This window comes from Colossoma macropomum, unplaced genomic scaffold (genome assembly GCF_904425465.1).
Source record: "Colossoma macropomum unplaced genomic scaffold, Colossoma_macropomum, whole genome shotgun sequence".
Lineage (NCBI taxonomy): Eukaryota > Metazoa > Chordata > Actinopteri > Characiformes > Serrasalmidae > Colossoma > Colossoma macropomum.
Genome location: NW_023494789.1, coordinates 30,179,678 through 30,201,197, shown reverse-complemented (window position 1 = coordinate 30,201,197; position 21,520 = coordinate 30,179,678). Strand labels below are relative to the sequence as shown.

The window sequence follows — 21,520 nt, the reverse complement described above, 5'->3', positions numbered from 1 at the left end:
CTACAGTATATATATCTATGCTCTAAACAAAGTGCGCAAGAATTTCTCATAGGTTAAATGAGGTTCTTGCCAATGTTGTGTGAAGCTTGTCTAACTGGCAACATTCACTATACAAAAGAAAACAAAAGAAAGATTTTTTGGCAGAGCATGAATAGGTCATTTGCATTTACATAATGATTTTAAAAGTGCTATTTATGCCATAAGTATATATAAAATTAGTCCTCTACTAAAAACATGGGCTGTAAAGCCTCTAAGAACCCTAAACTGCTAAGTCCCACAATTAACAGTTAACTAAAGAGCTTATTGTATTATGTTCTACCCTGACTTTTTTTGCCAGAAATGCTCAAACATGCACTTACAAACAAAATATTCAGTGTGCATTACTGCATCTTCAGCTTTGTTGGCTAAAATCAAAAGAAATCTGTTCACTTGTTTGGCTGTTGCTTATTGTGCATGAATTTCAGGTATGTGCATGAATCTGATGTCATCAGCTTCACACAAGCTAAAAATATTAGGTGAGACAGATATATGTGGGAGTCTGCCCATGAGTGTGTAAGATACTGTCTGATCTCCTGTTAAATCATAGAAAATTCACACTGAAGTCAAGTACCTTTCATCCAAAAACAGATACTACTCTTTATACAAATAAATGCAACATGAGCTTGGTTCACATAATGCACACTTCAAAAACTCACTGACAAAACATTTTAATTGTATAAATACAAAATGCACCTGATTCTGTACATCATTCTGTTAGACTGTGGTCAGTTTTGAGTTTTGAGCCTTCAGCCTTTAGATTCAATTCAAAAGTTTATTTCTTATGAAAAAAACAAAACATTTTGTTTGCAGGTGGATCCTTCTATAAAATATAAGCACAAACATAAAAAATAACATTTAAATATAAAGATAAAAAAGAAAAATAAAAAAAAACACAAATACAAAAAATAACAGTCATATAGACAGATAATAGCTTGTGCAGTTTGCAGTTGCTTCTCCTTGTTGGAGATTTGGCATGCTGTAAAGATCAACTCTGAGCATGCATCTATCTAATTGGCTCTCTTAACGCTGTAAAAATTTGGCAACTACATCACTTTGAAGCAGTGATAAAGCTACAGCATTTTTCACTTGCCAGGTGCTGATTTTATCTGTTCATAGGAGATAACTGCCTTCCCAAGACAGCAGTTGCTACAGGACTGTGGCTTCTTCCATAGCGCTCACCCACCTGTAAAACAACATGCAAAAAACAACAAAAGAATGTGTGATCATCATATTATATTGCTGATGTTGTGACAAAAGCTTATACATTTATAGGAAGCAAAAAAAGAAGCAAAAAATCAATCCTTAATGTATGTTAAAAATATATATATTCTTGGTAATTTTGTAAAATTTTATTGGTACAATCATCTTTAACATTTTCCACAAAATATTCACACACTGTAAAGGACAGCTGGTGTTTTTTAATTATATAAAAAATGGGAAAAATATATCAACAACTTGTAAATACAACAGTGTGATGTGCTAACTGCATGGAAATAAGAAATATTGACAATTTTGAGCCTCTGAAAAGTTTGTGCATGTGCCCCATGCCTCACCTCACTTCCCTTAGCACAGAGGTGTCAAACTCAACCACTAAAAGGGCCATTTTAAAAAATCTGAGGGCTAACTGTGTTTTTATTTCATTTTTACTTAACATTTTGCCATAACCCGAACAGGCCACTGTTTATTCAAAATATGCCAAAACTGCAACAGCAAAATAGGCACTGAATACTTATTCAAAAATAATTCTAAATGAAAATAAATTATTTCAGGGAGGTTTTTTTAAATTGCCTGTTTGCTTGAACTAGACACCAGACTTCTTTTTGTGTAACCGCTGGCCCTTAGACTGTTGTTGGGGGGAAGGGGGTCAGAACACGCACTATGTTGCAGTGCATGCTGGGAACTGTAGTGCATCTCAGGGTAAAACAGGCTAATAAGAATAGAAATTAAAATAATTTCACAGGCTGAATAGGACTGTGTCATGGGCCTGACTTGGCCCGCAGGCCTTGTGTTTGACACATGGGCCTTAGCAGTACCTGCCAAGGCACTGAAATATGCAAGTGTTCATAACCCTACTCTTCTTTTTGTTAAAGCTCTATAAGTACAACTCTTACTTTCAACATGTTGTTCTCTCTACTAGCATGCAGCAAGCTGTGCATATGAACGTAAGCAGATCAACTAGACGAAAATGTAACATTTGTTGCATCATGGCCGTCAAGGCAAAACTCTATGATGAACTGTTTTTGCCTTGTATAGGACAGGTTCGTTTGTGTGGTTGTGGAATAATGGAGACGTTCCAGTTTTAATTCTCAAGCTGAAAGATACAAGGAGAAGCCCTCAGCAAACGTAGAGGACACTGGATTACTTTCTACTTCGCCTTCATTTTCAAGTTGAAAGTTAGCACTTCAGCAGTCGAGAGAACATGACATCTTGTGCTGTGGTTTTGTTTAGACAACATTTGATAACTGCAGTTGTTATAACATAACAGCTAGAGTATTTCTTGACAGCCTGATTTTACCTCAGAAATACTGGATATATTATCGTCCATGTTTTTGCTGCTTTTTTCTTTCTAAGCCCGATTTAAGTTGTGGCAGCATCATCTAGCTCAATTCAATTAAAGCTGAAATTCTCATAGACTTAAAGTCCTTCTTACAGACTGTGACTGTGCTAAACCACTAAACATTTACACAGAGGGGCCCATTGGAAATGTGCGAAATGCCTTGCTGTTGGCAATGTGTCTTTAATTGTTTAATTCATATGTTATTGTTTAATAAGTGAAGCATGTCAATTAAGAATCTCTCCGTAAACTTTAAGATGACATGAAAGGTTATTTCCTGATGCCCTCCCCCTCCTCCTTATGGCACCCCTGAGAATGACATGCAACGTGTGTGTTTTACCTCTGTGCAGTGTGTGTGTCCTGAGCCTTGAATGTATAGTATAGTGTTGTTTTGTGGTACAGCTGAAACACACTGCTCTCTCCTTGACTCTCTGACCTTACTGAGAACCCCAACAGAGGAAGAGACTCACAGGAAACCCTGTCCTAAAGAGAGACAGCAAGAGAGAGAGAGAGAGAGAGAGAGATTTTATATTTGTTTTTTCCCTGAAAGACAGGTTGTCTGTGTATGTGTGTCTTACCTCAGGCTGTGGGTATGCATACAGCACTTTATCTTTGAGAAGGAACCACAGGTTCTTCCAGCTCCGCCTACTGTTACGACTCCTCTGTAGAGTTCCACTCATCTCCCCGTCTGACCTGGTCACCTACACCAATCCCACATCCATGCACCCAGGAAGCAGGTTAATTGTGGTCACTTCAAAAGACAATACTACCTATGTTTAACCCCTTAAGCCTTGAAATCAAGTGTCACCACTGTCATGCTATGCAGTGCACTTAATGCACTAAATGCTATAAGCTCTAGTCCACATTCCTTCTCCTTTAAATTTCAGTGAATCATCTGAATTATGAATAATGATACATACATACTATAAGTAAACTAAGATTTCTGCACACTGAATTGATGCTGGATGAAAGTAAGTTCACCACTAAACTTCTACATTATTATGTAACACCAGCTAGTGCCTATTGGCAAAGCATCTGAACCACAATTAGTGAAGGTTGCTGGTTTGTGTGGGGTAATTTGGTGATGTTGCCAACCTAATGATGTAACTGTTAGCTTGCATGTAGCAATATTTGTATTTCAACTCCTTTACAATCCAGTGATATTTGGAGGACAAACGGACAAAATTTGTCCACTTTACAGCATTTTTGTTTACCGCAGTGTAGACAAGAGGCAACCCCCCACAAAAACAGAGCTTTATATATTATATTATATTATAGCAGTTACTGAATCATAAGAAAATAATAAATTGTCTAATATTAACAGAATCAGACAGTGCAGTGTGTGTGCAAATGTGGGGGTTTACATGGTTGAAGGACATCTGGCCTTTGCGCCCCCTCCACAGACAGGTGGGATGGATGTTCTGGAAAACTGCAGACAGAGGCCGACTAGAGCTCTCCGTTGCCATGGCAACATCTCCGTCTGAAAAAATATATTCACTGAAAGGTCTACATCATCAAAAGTTTATTTTTTTCCCCAAACTATTGTTTGTTCCGTTGGCCATTTTCCAATTTGGTCATAGCCAGTTTCAGCTAAAGTAGGTCTCCCTGTATTACTGATTCAGGCAGTGTCTGTTGAGGATTAATGCTGCTGGCAGAATAGTTTTAACTACATGCTGTTGGTTATGGATGTGCTGTTTTTTATGACTGTCACAGTGTAGTGTTAGAATTCATCACAGTTTGAAGCATACCAGGCTTGCAAAGTTCACTGTAGCACTTATCGCACACTTTGGCTCGTCTGTTCTTCATATATTTTAGAGGAACTTTATTTCTGCAGCAGTCTCTGCACACAACCTGTGACCAAAGAGATGTAAACAAAATAAGTTTTTAAGGTTTCTGTGAGTCCTCAGAGTGTGCATGTCTGTGTGCCTCTATACTTACCTTTCCGCAGGCATGGCAGTGATGCCTTCGGTGTGTGAGGCTGAAGCGGACAGGGGCAGTTCATGCACACTGCTATCTGAGAAACGGACACCAGAGGTGGAGCATTCTCTCCAAGACACACCTCCGACTTCTCCCCAAAGAAGAAAAACGAAAGTTATTAAACGAGCCTCATTTACACTATGTGTTCAAAATTATGCAGATAGCCTTTCTATCAACTCAACTACTTTAAAGTGCACCTATTGCTGATACAGGTGTTCAATTAGCACACACAACTTGTATAATCTCTATAGAAAAGTACTGCTAATAGAAAGGGACACTCTGAAGCAGATGTACATGAGCCGAAGGTCACCATGCACTCTGCATTGGGTTGTGGATCTGTGTAGCTCCATCCAATACCTCTGGGATATGTTGGAGTGATGTTTGTGATCCAGAACTAACCATCTAACATCACTGATCTCACTAATGCTCTTGTGGCTGAATGCAATTAAATCCTAGCAGCTATGTTCCAACTTCTAGTGTAAAGCTTTCCTAGAAGAGCAGAAACTGATACTGCAGCAAAGGAGGGCCAAACTCCCTATTAATACCCTTGATTTCAGAAGAAACACTGAATGAACAGGTGTCTACAAACTTTTGGACATACAGAACCAGTTGACCAGACCCAAGACTAAGCAAAATTAAGGCTTAATCCATATATGGGAAACTAGACCTTGGGGTAGTGTCGCACTGATACGGGCACTTAAATTCAGTAAAAGTAGTCATCAGTAGAGAGTAAAAACACCATAAAGCAATTTCTGATGCACATGCATGCACGTTACTAAGTGACACTTGCATACCTGTACATGGAGCTTAAGCAACATGTCAGTGGTGTGGGATTATTTCACACTTGGAGACAAACAGTAGTAAAAGAAATGCTCATTGCAAAATCTGTAATGGCAGTATTTCAAGGGGAGGCACAACCAGCAAGGATTTACATACATCAGATTTAATTAGTCATTTAGAGATAAACCAATGCAAAGAGCACAGCTATATTTTGTAGCTCTGAAACCACTCAAATGTGAAGTTATTCAACCAGTAAATACCATTTATTCAAGTTCAGTATGCTTTATTTGTGACACAGAACACTGCTTTTACCAATACACAATGTGTAAAAAAGTTAATGGTATAAATGTCGCTAGGATTGATATTGTACTCTGTATCAGGAAGGGAAAAAGCAGTATTGGTGAATCCCTAGTGGTTAATCTTATGAAGTATCTAAGGTGGTTAGCAATTATGCACACCATAAACCTGCAGCAAAGCCATTTTGTTGGTTTGTCAGGCTTTTACAATGCAATATTTCAGTTTTGTAATTTTGGTCATTCTTTATCAAATCACCTAAAAAGCAGGTTTTGACAACACCCATCATCATTTTGAAGCTAGTGCATGAGAAGGCTTAAAGAGAGGTTAAAATCTTGTTGGAGAGTTTATAATATTTTACAACAATGTTTATCGGATGTAAAGAAAAATGCGAAGTGACATTTAAATATTGCATCTTCAGAGATACTGATAACTTTCTTCTTTTTATATATTTTGTCCGGTATGCCCTGCCTTTTATTGCTGTTCTCCAGCTAACACAAAGATACTTCTTCTTTTTGTGTGTGTGTCTGTATGAGTTTGAAGGTGAAAGAGGGAGAAATGGCAGGAGCTGAGCATTTTCTTAATGAAATATTAAACGGTTCTGTCAGTTTTTTCCATTTCAGGTATTTCATGTTTGAATACTGCAATATATATTACATTCTGATGTCTCATAATTCAGTCTCAGAAGTGATCACTTCTTTTTAACAACATTTGCCATTTGTAAGAATAACACTACACTCACTCCTTGGAACAAAAACAGTCACATTCCCCTTTTATGGCCGGTAGTAACTGTGCTGCTCCGATAACAAAAAGCCTATTGTAGTATCTACACCTGGCATTAAAATGCATGCACATTTGCTGTTAGTCAGTGGATCACACTTTTCCCTTGTATTACACAGTCGCCCCTCACCAGCACAGCACTGCCAGGTCCACAAAGGTGAGCGCTATTGACATTCCACATAGAATGCACTTAGTCTGGCCAAATTACATGTAGCTCTGGCATTAACTTAAATTGGTTTACAAATACAGAATGAGAAGTGAGATAAAAGCCTTTACAGGTCTAGCCAACAAAGAACAGAGCGGGTAGGTGCTAACTGGCCAAAAAACCGAAGCACTCCAACTGTTAAAATACAGGAACAAATGACAATTTTAGTGTTCTACAAGAACCATCTGTTATATTATTTGAGAAGGTTTTGCTTGTAAAACATCGCAAAATTATTCCAAATAATTATTTGGATTATATTCGATTATATTATAATAATTTGTTAAAACAGGTGTGAGGTTATAGTTGAGCCCCACATTTAAATCAAACATCAAATTACGTAGAGCTAAAGGAACACGCTGCACTGTTAGAAATAAAGGTACTGAGCAGGTATGTTTTACATTTATCAGGGTACAAACAATGTAAATGTACCCTTAAAGGTACAACAGTGGTTTTAGGGTCCAGTTGTGTACTTTAAATATGTTTTTCCCAGCAGAAAAATACATATTTGTATCTTTTCATAACTAATGCTTTAAAACAGAACAATAAAATAAAAAGCCTGGAGATGATGAAATGGGGTGTGTGGAGTCAATACAACTTAGAAAACATAATTTCAGTGGCCTAAAGGTACTGATATGTACCCCTGAGGGTACCACCCCAATGATGAGAGGGGTACTGCCTCAGTGAAAGTTTCAGAAAAACTTTTTTTTCTGAGAGCGTGGATAAACAAAATGGATGAGTTTTCACTGACTCCAGTGGAAATGTCTTATATTCCAGTTCAGTAAATCACTTAAAGTTTCACACACGTTTTGTGCAAAAACAACAAATAGTACACAGATAAAACTTTCAGTGGTGATTGTTTGAATGTCTCTAGAATGTTCAGTTGCAAATGCAATAAAACCACTGAACAAACCTTAACAAGCTCAAAACATCAGGCAGCTACTAGCACTCATAAAATCCTCTTATGCTGTGTGCTTCAGCCCAATAATATAAATCATCACTGAAGTTATTCTCCATTCTCCAGTTATTAGAGAGTCTCCTCACCTCTAAACAGCCTGTGGGGACTCCCAGTAATGAACCAAGGTCAGCTATCGCCCGATTCAGTGTAACAAACCAATCATCCCTCTCTATAGAAGAGCTGCAAACAGAAATAAAGACATAATCAGAGTCCATATAAAACAGCGGGATTATGTTAATCTGTGTGTGTGTTACTTACCTTGCTGACAGAGTGATACTGATATCTTTCACCTCAATCTTCAAGGCATTCTGAGCATTTTCTACAATAAGTTTAGTCACCTGTGATAAAGATAAATAAACCAATGTTTATTTATTTAATGCATAAATTTGAAAACTCCAGTTTTTTTTTTGCACTTTGTTGAAATCTCATAATGAAATGAACCAACAGAAATGGTCTAATATGACTTTCATCACAAGTTAAGAATGTTTTTTTTCCTTCTTCTGTAAAGTTAAAACTCTGGAGATGTAAGGTTATTAGGAAGAGAGAGAGATCAGTAAAAAGAGAGATAATTTGGATATATCAGTCTTAAATAAATGGAAATGGAATTAAAATGGAAATACATGAAAAATGTAGGATATGAGCCCTTTAAACATTACAAAAATTGCTAAATGGCTGCTAAGTGGCTTAGAAACCCTTGTATTACCTCCATTCCTGTCAGTGCTAAAGTGTTGATGAGTCTGTATTTGCCATCTTGTTGGGGGTATGTGTAAAGCATTATATCATTCATCTGCAGTAAAACACACAGAAGAGAGAGGCGACACATCAGCACACATAATAACACATTTACAGAAAATAAAACACAGATACATGACGCACAAGATTTAACAGTTTACAAGACTGAAAAATGTGACAATTCAATCAATTATCTGGATCCTTAATGTAGTGGTATGATTTCGCCACAAGAGGGCAGGAGAAATAGCATGTTTACAGCAGAGTTGTTCTGGCCAAATCCACTAAGACTAAATACATACAAAAATATGAAATTATTATTTAAAGGATTAAAGTCTAAGACACACACACACACACACACACACACACACACACACACTTGCATAGACATCAAGAAAGAGGAGTCCAAAAGTCTGAGACCACAAATGAAAATGTCTCTATTTTGCCTTCTTATCTAATTTCATACTATATATTTCATTGCAAATTATATTTTTAGTATAACAATTTGAGCGAAAATTAGAATCTTTGAAATTTTTAGTTCTTCTTCATTTTACTCATAACATTTTTCATAATTTTGTTTTATGAACTTAAACAAATTCACAACACTGTTGTTTATTTCCAGGTTTAAATGAAAAAACTCCAGATTTTTAATGTGGTCTCAGATTTTTGGCCCCCACTGTATATGTGCACCAAGGCTGCCTCCAATAACATCAGTGTTATGGACATTTGATAGCTGGTGGTTGACTGCAGCCTTACAACACTGTGATAAATCTTAATCTTAATCCATCTGAATAACTTTATAAAGATTAATCCACTCAGTACATCTTATGAAATGCTGAGTGAGAGCAGTTATAGAAAAACACTGTAATGTTCTGGAATCTCAAGATGAGAGATCTGGGCTTAGCTGTGCTGCCTCACTGTCTGCTGGTCCGTCACAATGTAAAGGCTATTTCTCACTCTATGTCATTCTCTGACTGGCTGTAAGATTTCATTATTATTCAGAAAAACCATATAAGGTTTGTGTGCTTTTAAAAGCAGGTGTAAGTACCGATCTCTCTCTCTGCCTCACTCTCTCTCTATCTGTCTCTCTCTCACATGCACACACACACACGCGCGCACACACCCACACACAAACACACACTACAGAAGGTTGCACAAAAACATCCTGTCAGGAAATCCAACGCTAAAAAAAAACAAGGTCATCACTGTAAGTGTGGGAAAAACATGGAGACAGACAATAGGGCTGAATAAAAGATCCTTCATTGACTAATATTTAGTCATTTATTTTATTGACTAAAATAACAGAGAGAAGTGAAACACATTTATCTGGGTGAAAAATACTGTGACATACCAAGAACAGGTGGCGGGGCTGTTTGCACTTCCTGCTGACCTTCATCAATGTCCCTTCTTTCACAAACATCTACAGAGAGTCCACACATGCAGGGTTAAACCACTGATATTGATGGGCTGGTAGAAGAGTGTAATCAGTGATATGAATGGCTGGTTGGCATGATGTTCTCACCCTTCCAGATTGTAGTAAATTCTTCAAGCCTAAAACACTGTGCTCAATATGAACCAGACGCAAAAGAGCCACCTGAAACACAACAAAACACTTACAAACACATACATACATATATACTCATATATACTACTTATAATACTACTAATCTTAGAAATAATTCAATTAATCAAGTAAACAAAGTCATTCAGAGTGGCTTTAAGTGAAAAGCTCCATTCTAGAGAAACGTACAGAATCAGTTCAGGAGTGGCGAAATGAATCAGATTTCTGAAGTCTTTAATGCCTCTAAAAGCTCCCTCACAGAAAGATATTACAAGAAATTCTGACAAATAATCTGTCTGATGCCGGAGACATTATTTTATGATAATTTTGCGACACTTAATTCTTAAAATCTTTTCACAGCAGAGCAGTACATGCAGCGTGGAACAAAATAGTCCCAAAGGAAAATTATCACAAATTTAGCACTATTAACATTGCACATAAAAACTCAGAACGTGTAGGTCGACTAGTTGTTTTGGATAGTAAATAAAATGGCTATGTTTCTGTTCTAGATATCATAACCCCTGGTTCCCATCACCACCACTGTAAAGAAGTTCAAGTCAAGTTTCTCTGCAATATTAAACCATTTCACATCAAACCACTCTGAATGACTCAGATTTTGCAGAATACTTGAAATATCTGTGGAATCAGTGCATAACTCACTCCATTCTTGAGCTTCTCATTTGCCTGATCAGCTACATCTGAGACCACTGCCAAAACATCTGAGACAAAGCATGAGAGAGAAAAAAAGAAACAGGATTAGGTTCACATTAACCACAAAGATGATACACACCATACGACACACACACACACACACACACACGTATAGACACAAAGACCAGGCCTGATGATAAAATTAAACTCTATCAGGTTCGACAGCGAGAACTGAACATGGATGTTAAGGTGAAAGGTTACATGCCTGGAAGGGAATCTGAGATATATGGACAAAAATACTGCTGACCTATCAGTCACACAGCCTGAGAGATAAGAGTCCTAACAGCCTCCACATGAATTATACATGAGAGAGATAAGAGCCAAAATCGTTACCACAAGAATAATAGACACAGACTTAATCGACAAGCCTGAGTGACTAAAAACCCCAGAGAAACCTCTATGATGTTATAAAGCACACCAGTCTCTTTAACATTTTTAACATTAGACAGTGAACATTTCTGATTTATTTACCTTTTATTTTGGCTATAGACCAAAATGGTCTTCATAAACTTACAGTCATATGCAAAAGTTTGGGCAACACTTGTCAGGTTACACAAAATACAGGGAAAAAAATCCATAAAATGTGACTTGTGTAAAAGTTAGGGCACATTTTATATTTTATGTTCTTTATGTTACTTAATTTATATTTTATATTAGTCTCTATTTTTACTAATATGCTAAACTCAGCAAATAAATAGAAATTATGCACTAAAATGTCATATTTAAGTTTGTTCCCTGTAGAGCATGTGTTAACATATTTTGACATAATCAACAAAATGTAATTTGACTGGAGTGTTCAAAAATTTGCATGAGACTGTAAATGTAGGGCTGAAAGATGAATCATTTTTACATCAAAATTGCAATTTAAAAGAGTGTGATTTTCATTTGCAAGAGCTACATTTTTATAGCATACATCATTAACGGTGTACATCAGTTAGACCAATCAGAAGCAAACAAACACCCATGTGTCGTGTACATAACATCACAATCAGAACTAGCAGTCTAACACAGTACTCCCAGCTTTCAGGCCTTAAATCAGAAAAAGGGACAGGCTGGTTTTCTTGGCCAACAGGCCTGAAGCTTAATTTATAGGAAATAATTGCAAAATAAATTGACAGTCACAATATTGATGAGAATCACAATGTTCAGCCCTACTTAGATGAAAGCTAAAATGGCTTCATCAACACTGATGAAATGTTAAAGCTGCATTATGTATGATTTGGGGATTTAATGAATTATCTGCTATTGTCATCATATCTTCATCAGAACAAAACTGATTTTGCATTTGAGATCTAAACATCGAGGTGGGCCTTCCTTTTGACTCTGTGCATGTGACGTTAATACACAAAGACGTGGAACAGAAATTTCCTGCCAAATTCGACACAACGTCTTTGTCTTTTAAATTGTTATTTCAGGTGTTAAAGGGTGACTCACAGCAGAGTACACACATCATATTTTAGTGTGCTATTTTTTTCTCCTGACTCAGCAACGCTAGTTCTTTCAATTTTAACAACAACAACAAAAAAACGTACATAGTTGAACTAATTAATAATTAATTAATTAGCTTCTTATAAGGCAATGGGTCTCCTGGCGGACCCAGAGTTTTATTGCACACTTCTATAACAGAAGAGCTCAACCAGTTTGCATTGAAGTCCCTGGAGTTACTGAATAATAAGTCTTAGTATGTAATAAGCCTGGGATTTGAAGGGGTTAAGGAACAAAATGGCTCCCTAGTATCTTAAACACAAAGAACAGTTCATAAAGAGGACTAAGATATGCTAGTCACCAACCTTTGGTATCCTTGTACTCGCTGGTGTCTGGTGAAAGATTATTCAGGTAATCTGATGAAGACAAATGGAGAGGTGTGTTGGAAACAAAATAAACAAATTTAAATAATGGACAGATATTACAGTAAAGCATGAACAATACAATAACATTCTAAAGAAGAAAAAACATTTTAGTGAATTTGAGAATCAATCTGGGAAATTTGGGGGATGAAGAACACATGTAGGTGTATAATGGAAGGGTAAACAGAATATGTAAATATAAATATTTTAGTGTAGGTTCAGGCTGGCATATGGTGGGTCAGTTTCCATCCTGAATGTTTTGCTGGTGGTCAGTTATTTCTAACTGATGTGGAATGCGTGTATATGCACACTTATCAGTGGATGGGTTTAATATTTTACCTGTTAGCAACATGCGGTACTGTAGAACTCTCACTACCACCTGCAGCAACTGCTGTTTCAGAGAGGCCAGGTCCAACTGCTAAGAGATGGAGATAATGTGAAGCAAACAAGAGCAATGGACACCATTGGGCACTTCTGGAACTCATACCTAAAGCTAAAATGTTTTGCGGTCTATGTATCACCCGTTAACCACAGATTAGATTTCTTATCTTATTAGCTTGTCCTTAAAATTTCAAGTGTGATTTTATATATTAATCACTGTGATAGAACCAGTTACTGTCTTTTATGAATAGAGCACAGTTCTTTACTGCAAGCTATCAGAAGATGTTAGTATTATTCTGGCAGAATCTATTGTCTAACTGTGAAAAAACACAAATATGTAAAATGTCATCATAAGACCCATGTGGGCTGCATCTAAGACACACACTGGTAACTGCTGCTGTTGCTAGCATTATACACAGCATAAATACATTTCTAATGATTAAACTGCAGGATCAGGTCAGTTTCTGTGCAAAGCTTTGCTGTGGTGTTTGTTTATTAGGTCTTTGGATTATGCAGGGGCTAAAACAAATGATACTTATTAACTAACTCCAAAAACGGTGGATCATTTTTTATCCATATTTTTGCTTGGAATCATCAGAGCACAGTACTATTGTTCTTGTCACTTTGTATTTCATATTTGTACACATATTAGAGAGAAGAAGCAGCTGATAAAAAACAAAGGAAAGGTATGAAACCAATTATTCTTTTTCCATAGGCAGTCGAACTCTATGGGACAAAACAGGGTTAAAGCACAGCAGTAAACACAGCACAATCACTGTTGCTGGATTAGCATGCTAGAAATACTTGGTATGGTCTTAGAAGTAGAGAAGTAGATATCAATACCATATTTTTTTATGGAAGCATCTCAATAGCAAAATCAAAAGGAAAATGTAATATGTACAAATTTACAATTCTCACATATGTATATGCAATGTTGACCTGAAAATGAAATTTCAAATTCAATACTGCCATTTTAATTTGCCATTCTGGTACATTAGCATTGACATCTCATTTACACAAAGATTTTGATGCTTTATATGTAGTTTCATGTAACTTAATGTTTTTTTCCAGAACTGCATGCTTTTCATTTGATTATACATTAATGTTGTCAAAACGATAATTAAAATGTAATTTACTATATACACATTTGCACTGTCTAATAAGGCATTCAAAATTGCATTATCAAAGAGAACACCAAGCTAAGAAGATGGCAAAATTCAAATATAATCCCCGTCTCTTGTCTTTGCAATTAGATCTTCTTGCCTCCTGTACTCATTCTGCAGCAAAATGGCTTTGAAAACATATTTGATCTGACTTCCACCTTTCAATCATCCCATCAGGGTGGAGCTCACAGCAAAATGGCAGGAATCTGAATTTTTGACTCATCATTTGAATTGAGCCCAACACTGCACATACGGGTGGGACATTTACATTTAAAACATCTACATTTTACAAATTACATTTGGATTTACTTACTGATATGCTTTGAAATAGGCTATTTTTAATGGAAGCACTTAATTTAAGATAATCTAAAAGCAGGCCATCATGCTCAAACCACTCAAACACTACAAACTCTACTACCCAACAGGATGAAATATTGGGTTATTTCCCAGTACTGATACCTGGTAACAGATCAGTGCCATCTCTTGTGTGGAGGCACAAAAATAAATGTGTTTCCAAATAATACGGAAGACAGGGAATGGGACAGAATAGGTGCTGATCAAATTCATCACAATAGTCAGCAGCCGCTCCTTTAAGCTTTACCACTGCTCACAGCTCCACTCCAATTACTCATATACTCTCACTCTACTGGAATAATCAGCAGGGCAGGGTGCTGGCAGCGTGTGATTAAAAGGGCAGAAGAAATCAAGATGTGTGTATGATATCTCACTGTGTTCTCCATCTGCTCTAGAGACTTCATATTGCTGTCATGGTGACTGATGAAGGAGGAAAAAACTGAAAACTCCATCTTTTTGGCCAGGATGATGTCAGCAATCCCCTCCTTCTGATCCCTGAAAAGCAGAGATAGCAGTAGAGTGGTTAGAAAGCTAAATGAGAGAGCTTGATGGATGGATGAATAGATGGTATGTGTGAATATTTTACTTGCTAATGCAGTAAAAGTGTGTTTTACCACTCCTTGATGCGATTTTCCAGTTGGGTATGGAGGTTTTGGTGGAGGCTACAAATTGCAGGCAAATCACTCCACAGTTTCACCAGCCTCTCATCTGCATCTACAGTCTGTGGTTCCAAAAAACACAGGCAAACTATGTCATTTTTGAACAAGGCCATGGTGATCAGGCATTTTTTTTTGTTTTAAAGGTAAAACACAGAAGGACGAAGATGATGTAGCTCCTCTTGGTGCCATGTTTTGCCATATCTTTTAATTATATAAGTGTCTGAAATGTAATGTAGGCTTTAAGACACATTTAAGATACACACACCCAGAGATACATTACATACCTCACTCAGAAGCTTTAAAGTCTTTACATGCCTTGAAGAGAAAGAAAAAAGGATGGAGAGACATGATAATCATATTCAGTGACAATTTCAGAGTTTAACAAGTTCCACTAGGTTTGACAATTTCCATCAAATGCCCTAGTTAGGCATATTTAATAACCAAATTATTAAGACAGTATTAAGTTACTTTACTTCACAATAACACTTTAAAAAATCAAACAATTTTTCTTGTTCATTACATTATATACTATTTAAGACTTTTAAAATAGGTGTATTTCAAAAGTCTTAAATAATTTATTAGTGACGTGGCTAAAAATGTCCAAAACTATGCACAAAAAATAACCATTAATAATTATTAACTACTTAATACCCATTAATAATTAATAGACAAAACAATGCTTTTTAAGACTAAACTCCAAAATATAATTAAACCATCTACATGACACCCACTGTGCCTCGCTGTCCAGCAGCTCTTTTGCACTGTAAAATGCTCTGGAACAAGTGACAGTCTGCAGAGAAAAGAAAAGGCATTGGTGGATAAAATACATTACCACATACACATACGCACACAGACGAGCACAAGCACCCACTAATGGCTTACCAGTCTTTCCCAGGCCTTTTTCTCCTCCTTATTTGTACAAGCCACTCCTACAGACACACCCACTGATCCATCTGACCTCACAGCAGGAGAGCAGATAGTATAGGCACTAAGAACAGAAAACCCCGTCAAAACACAAGCGCACAGCTTGAATATCCCATATAACCCATATAACAAATTCACACATACACATTTACTGTAGCACACTATTCAGTTGTATGCAAAAGTCTGAACTCCCTGGTTTGCTGATTTTAAGTGAAAATAAGTTAATACAAATACAAAATATAAAATGTGCACAGGCCACTATTCATGTTTTATCTTTCAAAATAATTTGAAATTCAGAAAATAAACAGTAATTGTGCATTAACATGTGCAGAAGTGTGTTCTCTGTAGAGGATGTGCACTTATTTTCACACTGAAAAACAGAACGTCATTTGAACTGGAGTACCCAAAGATTTGCATACAACTGCATTCTGCACTTTTTTTCACTGTGCAAAACCTCTTAAGTGTTTGTAATTAGTAATGTTCATGTAAATATGCAGAATTAATCTGAACTTAGTGGTGGAAATAAAAAAGTGGGTGAAATAGCAAAGAAGTCTACAGGGGGTAAACATCACAGGATATAAATGTATACTTCTGAGATTAAAACAGCAGGAATTTTAATCTTGCGCTGACCAATCACAGCACCAGACGGGTGTTTCTATGGATGTTATGATGAAGTGTCAGTCAAAGAAAGTCAATTACTTTTGGCCAAAATAATGTAAGCCAATCTTTACTCAATCAAGGCTGCTTGCACCTTAAATCAGCATGCATTTAACATGGCAACAGAAGGAAAAGGAATCAGAAAATCCATATTTGTTGATGTGCTTTGTATGCAGGAAATTAAATCTGATCTCATCTGGTCACACTAAGAATGCATTTTAGTGAAAAGTGTTAATGAACTCCAGCCAAAGTGCGTCCAGATATGATCTGGACAAAAACACATGCTAATGCAAGGAGTAAAAAGCCTCACTGATTTACCACTACATTTTTAACATATTGCATGGAATATCACAACTGCAATATGTGGCAATATAATCTCAATATCACAATTTGGTCCATTGCATGCAGCCCTACACTGAGCCGACCTCAACAACAATATTTCATATCTTTTAAGTTTGGAAAAAACACATGAACAGAGATTGTACCTCTCCGTCTCTTGCTCAGATGACTGGCTTTTGCTCTGAAAGCCTGGCAGACTGCTCATATCCACATAACCATCCGTGTCATTGGCTGAACTCTGATTTCGCTGGTTCTGATTGCAAGGATTTAAGAGGCGGAGTTGCACATTCTCATAGTGTGGACTTGGGTTTAAAACATTCTCGTACACTGACGAGTCAACATTGGGGGAAGAGAAAGAGCGAGGTTTAGAAAAGGGGAGGGGCTTGATAAAGGGGGAATGAAGGAAGTCATCTATGTCCCAGGAACTGGGAATAGCAGACACTATGTTGTTACTGAGAGGTGTGCTTAGGCCATGCTTCTGCTTATTCTTCTGATAAAGGAAGGAAGATGGGGATGATGGCAAGGAACAATCATGTGCCCTGTGTAGCTCAGAGCTGCCCATATTTTGCCTGATTAAATTCAGCCTCTTGCAAGAGCCTTGTGGACTTGATTCTGAAGAGGATCTGGAGGAGACTGAGCGATTATCTGTTAAGCTCCGTCTTTCGGATTTCCTCAGAAACCGCAGAGGCAAGAAGTAACGTTTGAAGCCAAAGTCAAGTTTCCTGCATGAGGCAGACACATCGGTTGGCAGAGCTGGTGTACTTTTCCTAATTGGCCGCTTTGTGATTGATGACAGCTCAAATGGGGGTGGTATGTCTACCGGAGTAATGCCTAGCTCACCAGGAGGACAAGGACTTCCTGGTGAGAGACATCCTAATGAGCCAGTGAGAGCTGGCAAGCTATCGCCAAGAAAATTATGACTAGTGTAGTAGGACTGAGGGTGTAGCATCAAGCGCTCCTTTCCTGATACTGTGGAGCTCATGGGGTCCAGTCTATTAGAGGGTGGTTCCATGGATATGGAACGAGTCATTAAATACTTCCTGGTATGCAGGAAGCCTTTGGTTTGGAATTTTGGCTCAGTTTCCTCATACACATGCTCTTCTGTGTGAGCTACAGGGCTCTCTGTAGCCATGATTGACTGATCCTCTTGGACATTTGATCTTACTACCTCTAGTTCATCAGGCTGCATCTGATGTGACGTTTGGTCTTGAGGCTGTAGTGGTGAAGAGACACATGGAAGACCAAGTTCAAAAGTTGTATTGAAGTCACTTTCTTTGGACATGGACACTGCAGTACGTTCAGTTTCTGGCTCAGCTTTATCTCGATCACGCCAGTAGCTGAGAATAGTTTCACTTCTTCCCGCTTCATCAAAAGTCACTTCAGACTCAGATGAGCAGACTGAAGAGAAGGAGGAAGAAAGCTGATGAGAGGACTCTGAGAGAATTCCAGCTTCTCTCTCTGACCTTGGATAAACCGTGGAATCTGAACGCGGAGAATCCTGAGAAGTTCCAGAAGGCAAATCCTGAGAAGAATTCCTAAGAAACTGGGAACCATTTTCACTTGGCTCCTCTCTATCTCTTTCCTCTTCACCACCTTCTTCCCCAAAGGCAGACAATGACCCACCTGAACTTTCTGAACCCTCTTCCACAGAGAGCATCACAGTATCTCCAGGATCACCCACCTCCTCTAACTCTAAAGTCTGAGATGGTTCAATCGGCTCAAACAGATCACACTCAGAGAGTCCATCTGCATCTGCCAATGCCTCTCCTGCATCGCACATGTCTGGGTACATGGTCACTGTGTCGATTCTGTCTGGGCACAACTCATCCGTGTCAATTCCATTTGAGTAAATGTGATTTGGATACAATCCATCTGAAAAAATTTCATCACTGAAAATTCCATCAGTATACGTTCTGTCAGACGATGTCACAGACGCCTGAGTTTTGTTTCTGTTCAGTCCATCTTTGTGCGCCATTTGATCGTAAAGTGTGCGTGGAGTTGACCGCACTGCAAAGCGAACGTCAACAGGAGTCAAAAGTGATCCTGTTTTACCATCCCTAACCACTTCCCACCCTTCCTCCCCTTCCTCTTCTCTATGCAGCTGTCTTGCCACTCCTTGCACTTCCTCATCACTGCAGGAGTCAGAGAGAAGTTCCAGTGAGCCCTCACCCTCCTCAGAGTCAAATACCTCCCCCTGATGTACACCCACTTCCCAGTCTAACGCACTGCCTTGTGCCAGCTCCTCCCCACAGCCTAACTCCTCCTCCTGTTCCAGTGCACTGTTCCGTTCTCTCTTATTTGCTTCTGTAAACTCCTCCCATTGCATCGATCTTTCTTTATGTTCTACATCATTCCATGTTTCTGACTCTTCCCTTTTTTGTTCTATGTTGTCCTTCTGTCTTGATTCCTCCCACTGGCCAAGTACCTCTTTCCTACAGATTTTCTCAGTGTGCTGCTCTGAATTAGCCGGCCTCAGGTTTCTATTACTGTGTTTCCTCAGGTAATTATTTGAGCAGTGAAACTGTTTGGAGATTGAGTTTGGTTTGGGGGCAATAGTTGGTTTACATTCCTGGTAATGACAGCACTTTCCATGCATTGGATCAAGCTGCCCCTTAGAAAGACATACATGGATCTGTGATCTGGGATTCAAGTAATGTTCCTGCAGTTCTGAAACACAAAATACATTTGAATTGAACAACATTCACATACATACTTACACAAAGAATAATGCTGCCATAGTTTCACCAATAGCTAAAGTTTATGGCCCAAAGGCATGTGATAGTTTCTTCACACAAGGAAAAGTAATTTTGGAAGGTCAGTTATTTCATTACTGATCACAAATTAAATTGCAATCAGTGAAGTAATTTATTGCCACATGGTCGTCTTACATCTACTTTCCGGTGCTTTTAAGTAGTTTTCCCATATAACAAAGTTAAAATAGGCTTGCTGAATTTCCGTCCACTGAAAGGCTGGAGGTCACACTCATTGTGAACGTGCCCTATTTAAACATTTTTTTTCTCTTGACATTTTCTCTCACACTGAGGCCCTTCCTAAAGAAACCTATTAGCAACAAGAGCAGTGTACTAATCTTTAGAGTCTTTCGCATGCACTCTTAGGCTGAATACCAAGACTATATAAAACAGGTCACATAAATGCTGTCTTATTCCAAAGGCTGCCAATTCCTTTATTTCTGACTAAAACTGGACTTGAAAGTGTACACCTTTACCATATGACCTGCACAATTTATTGCACGAAAAAGCTCAAATCTCAGTATCCTCTCTTATACTTAACTTAGCCTGTATTAGCAAATGTCACATGAATGAAAATGTATTAGTGGTACAAGAATATTCATCATTTTTAAAGCTATGTGGAAAAAAAATCATACCTGAAGCAGGCATTCATACCACACTTCAAAAAGATAGTTCTTCAAGGGTTCTTTAGTAAAGACAATGGTTCTATTTTTTCTATTTTTAATTTTATATGCAACCATTTCATGTTTAAATGGTTCTTTGTGTGGTCAAATGGTTCTTGTGATTATTGGAGAATATGTTGTATATGGTTCTATATACAAAGTTTTTGAAAACAGTTCTAAACCACACCAAAAACGTTTTTTAGAAAGGTTTCATATAGAATCATATACAACTCAATTATTATGAAGTGTGTAGCTGCAATATATAATACATACATTAGGTAACACATATACAAAACAATAATAATAATAATAAAATGCAAAAAAACACCATTTGTTTAAAACAGCTCACCTGCGCTCATTTTGGCACATGGTCTGTGTATCTTTCTTCCAGCGCTACTCCAGATTAAGGCTCAGGATGCAGCAACTCCGTTGTTTAGGTTCTAAAGTCCCTGCAGCTCAGAGGGTCTCTGTTCCTCATGGACTAAATCAGGGAACTGTGTGAAGCTCGAGCGCTGAGCGCGCGATGGGCGGGGCCTCGTCTCTCCCTCGCGCGGCACTTCCTGAGGAAAAGCGTCCAGATAAGTTTCACAAAAATAGAGGCAGAACAAACCCGCTCTGAAAACTGGCTCCGCGCTTCTACAGCGTCTGATTTTTGCGTTTCAGCGATGTTAAAATAATGCTAATGTCAGTCAAATTGAACAGAAAAAAATCATAAGAAAGGAAAGAGAATCTGACAGATATCTAGCGCAATATTACAGAAATTTTAACATTTATTTCGTAAGTTCAGACAATGACTACATTACATAGGGCTGAGCTATGTCTCGTCTACACCAGTATATCGTGGCATGTTCAAGAAATGTTGTTGACTTATTAATTCTACGTCAATTTTTCTACAGCATTTTTCATTTGGTTATTCTGTAAGGACTCTTATTGTGAAGGCGGGGCTAGCCCGCGGGCTATGTTTATGGCTGCTTCCAAAACCGCATACTACCACATTAGTATGTCAAAATAGTACACCACCAATAGAAGTCCATCATTAGTGCAGTCTGTGTAGTATAGTAGTATGTGGTTTTAGACGCAGCTTATGGCTACATAATCGAAATAGCCTCCTACATACTGCTTGTGTACTGTTTGCGTCCAAAGTAGTAAGTAGTATGCAGTATTTGACTAACATGAATTTTGCCAGTACACCAAAAATA

The 21,520-nt window shown here is 37.8% G+C and overlaps 1 protein-coding gene across 1 annotated transcript; it reads right to left on the bottom strand.

Annotated features, from left to right (window-relative positions):
• Positions 1–691: 691 nt before the first annotated feature.
• Positions 692–20,830, bottom strand: LOC118808286 (FYVE, RhoGEF and PH domain-containing protein 5-like). Its single transcript, XM_036570849.1, is given in 22 exon segments — positions 692–1,222; positions 2,934–3,076; positions 3,172–3,294; positions 3,958–4,073; positions 4,342–4,444; positions 4,532–4,585; positions 4,587–4,658; positions 7,671–7,764; positions 7,843–7,922; positions 8,288–8,371; positions 9,665–9,733; positions 9,836–9,907; positions 10,535–10,593; positions 12,376–12,426; positions 12,772–12,850; positions 14,705–14,825; positions 14,945–15,051; positions 15,274–15,304; positions 15,721–15,779; positions 15,872–15,977; positions 17,056–19,576; positions 20,671–20,830. Coding segments are annotated over 22 exon segments (4,191 nt in total). The 5' UTR covers positions 20,681–20,830; the 3' UTR covers positions 692–1,185.
• Positions 20,831–21,520: the final 690 nt, after the last annotated feature.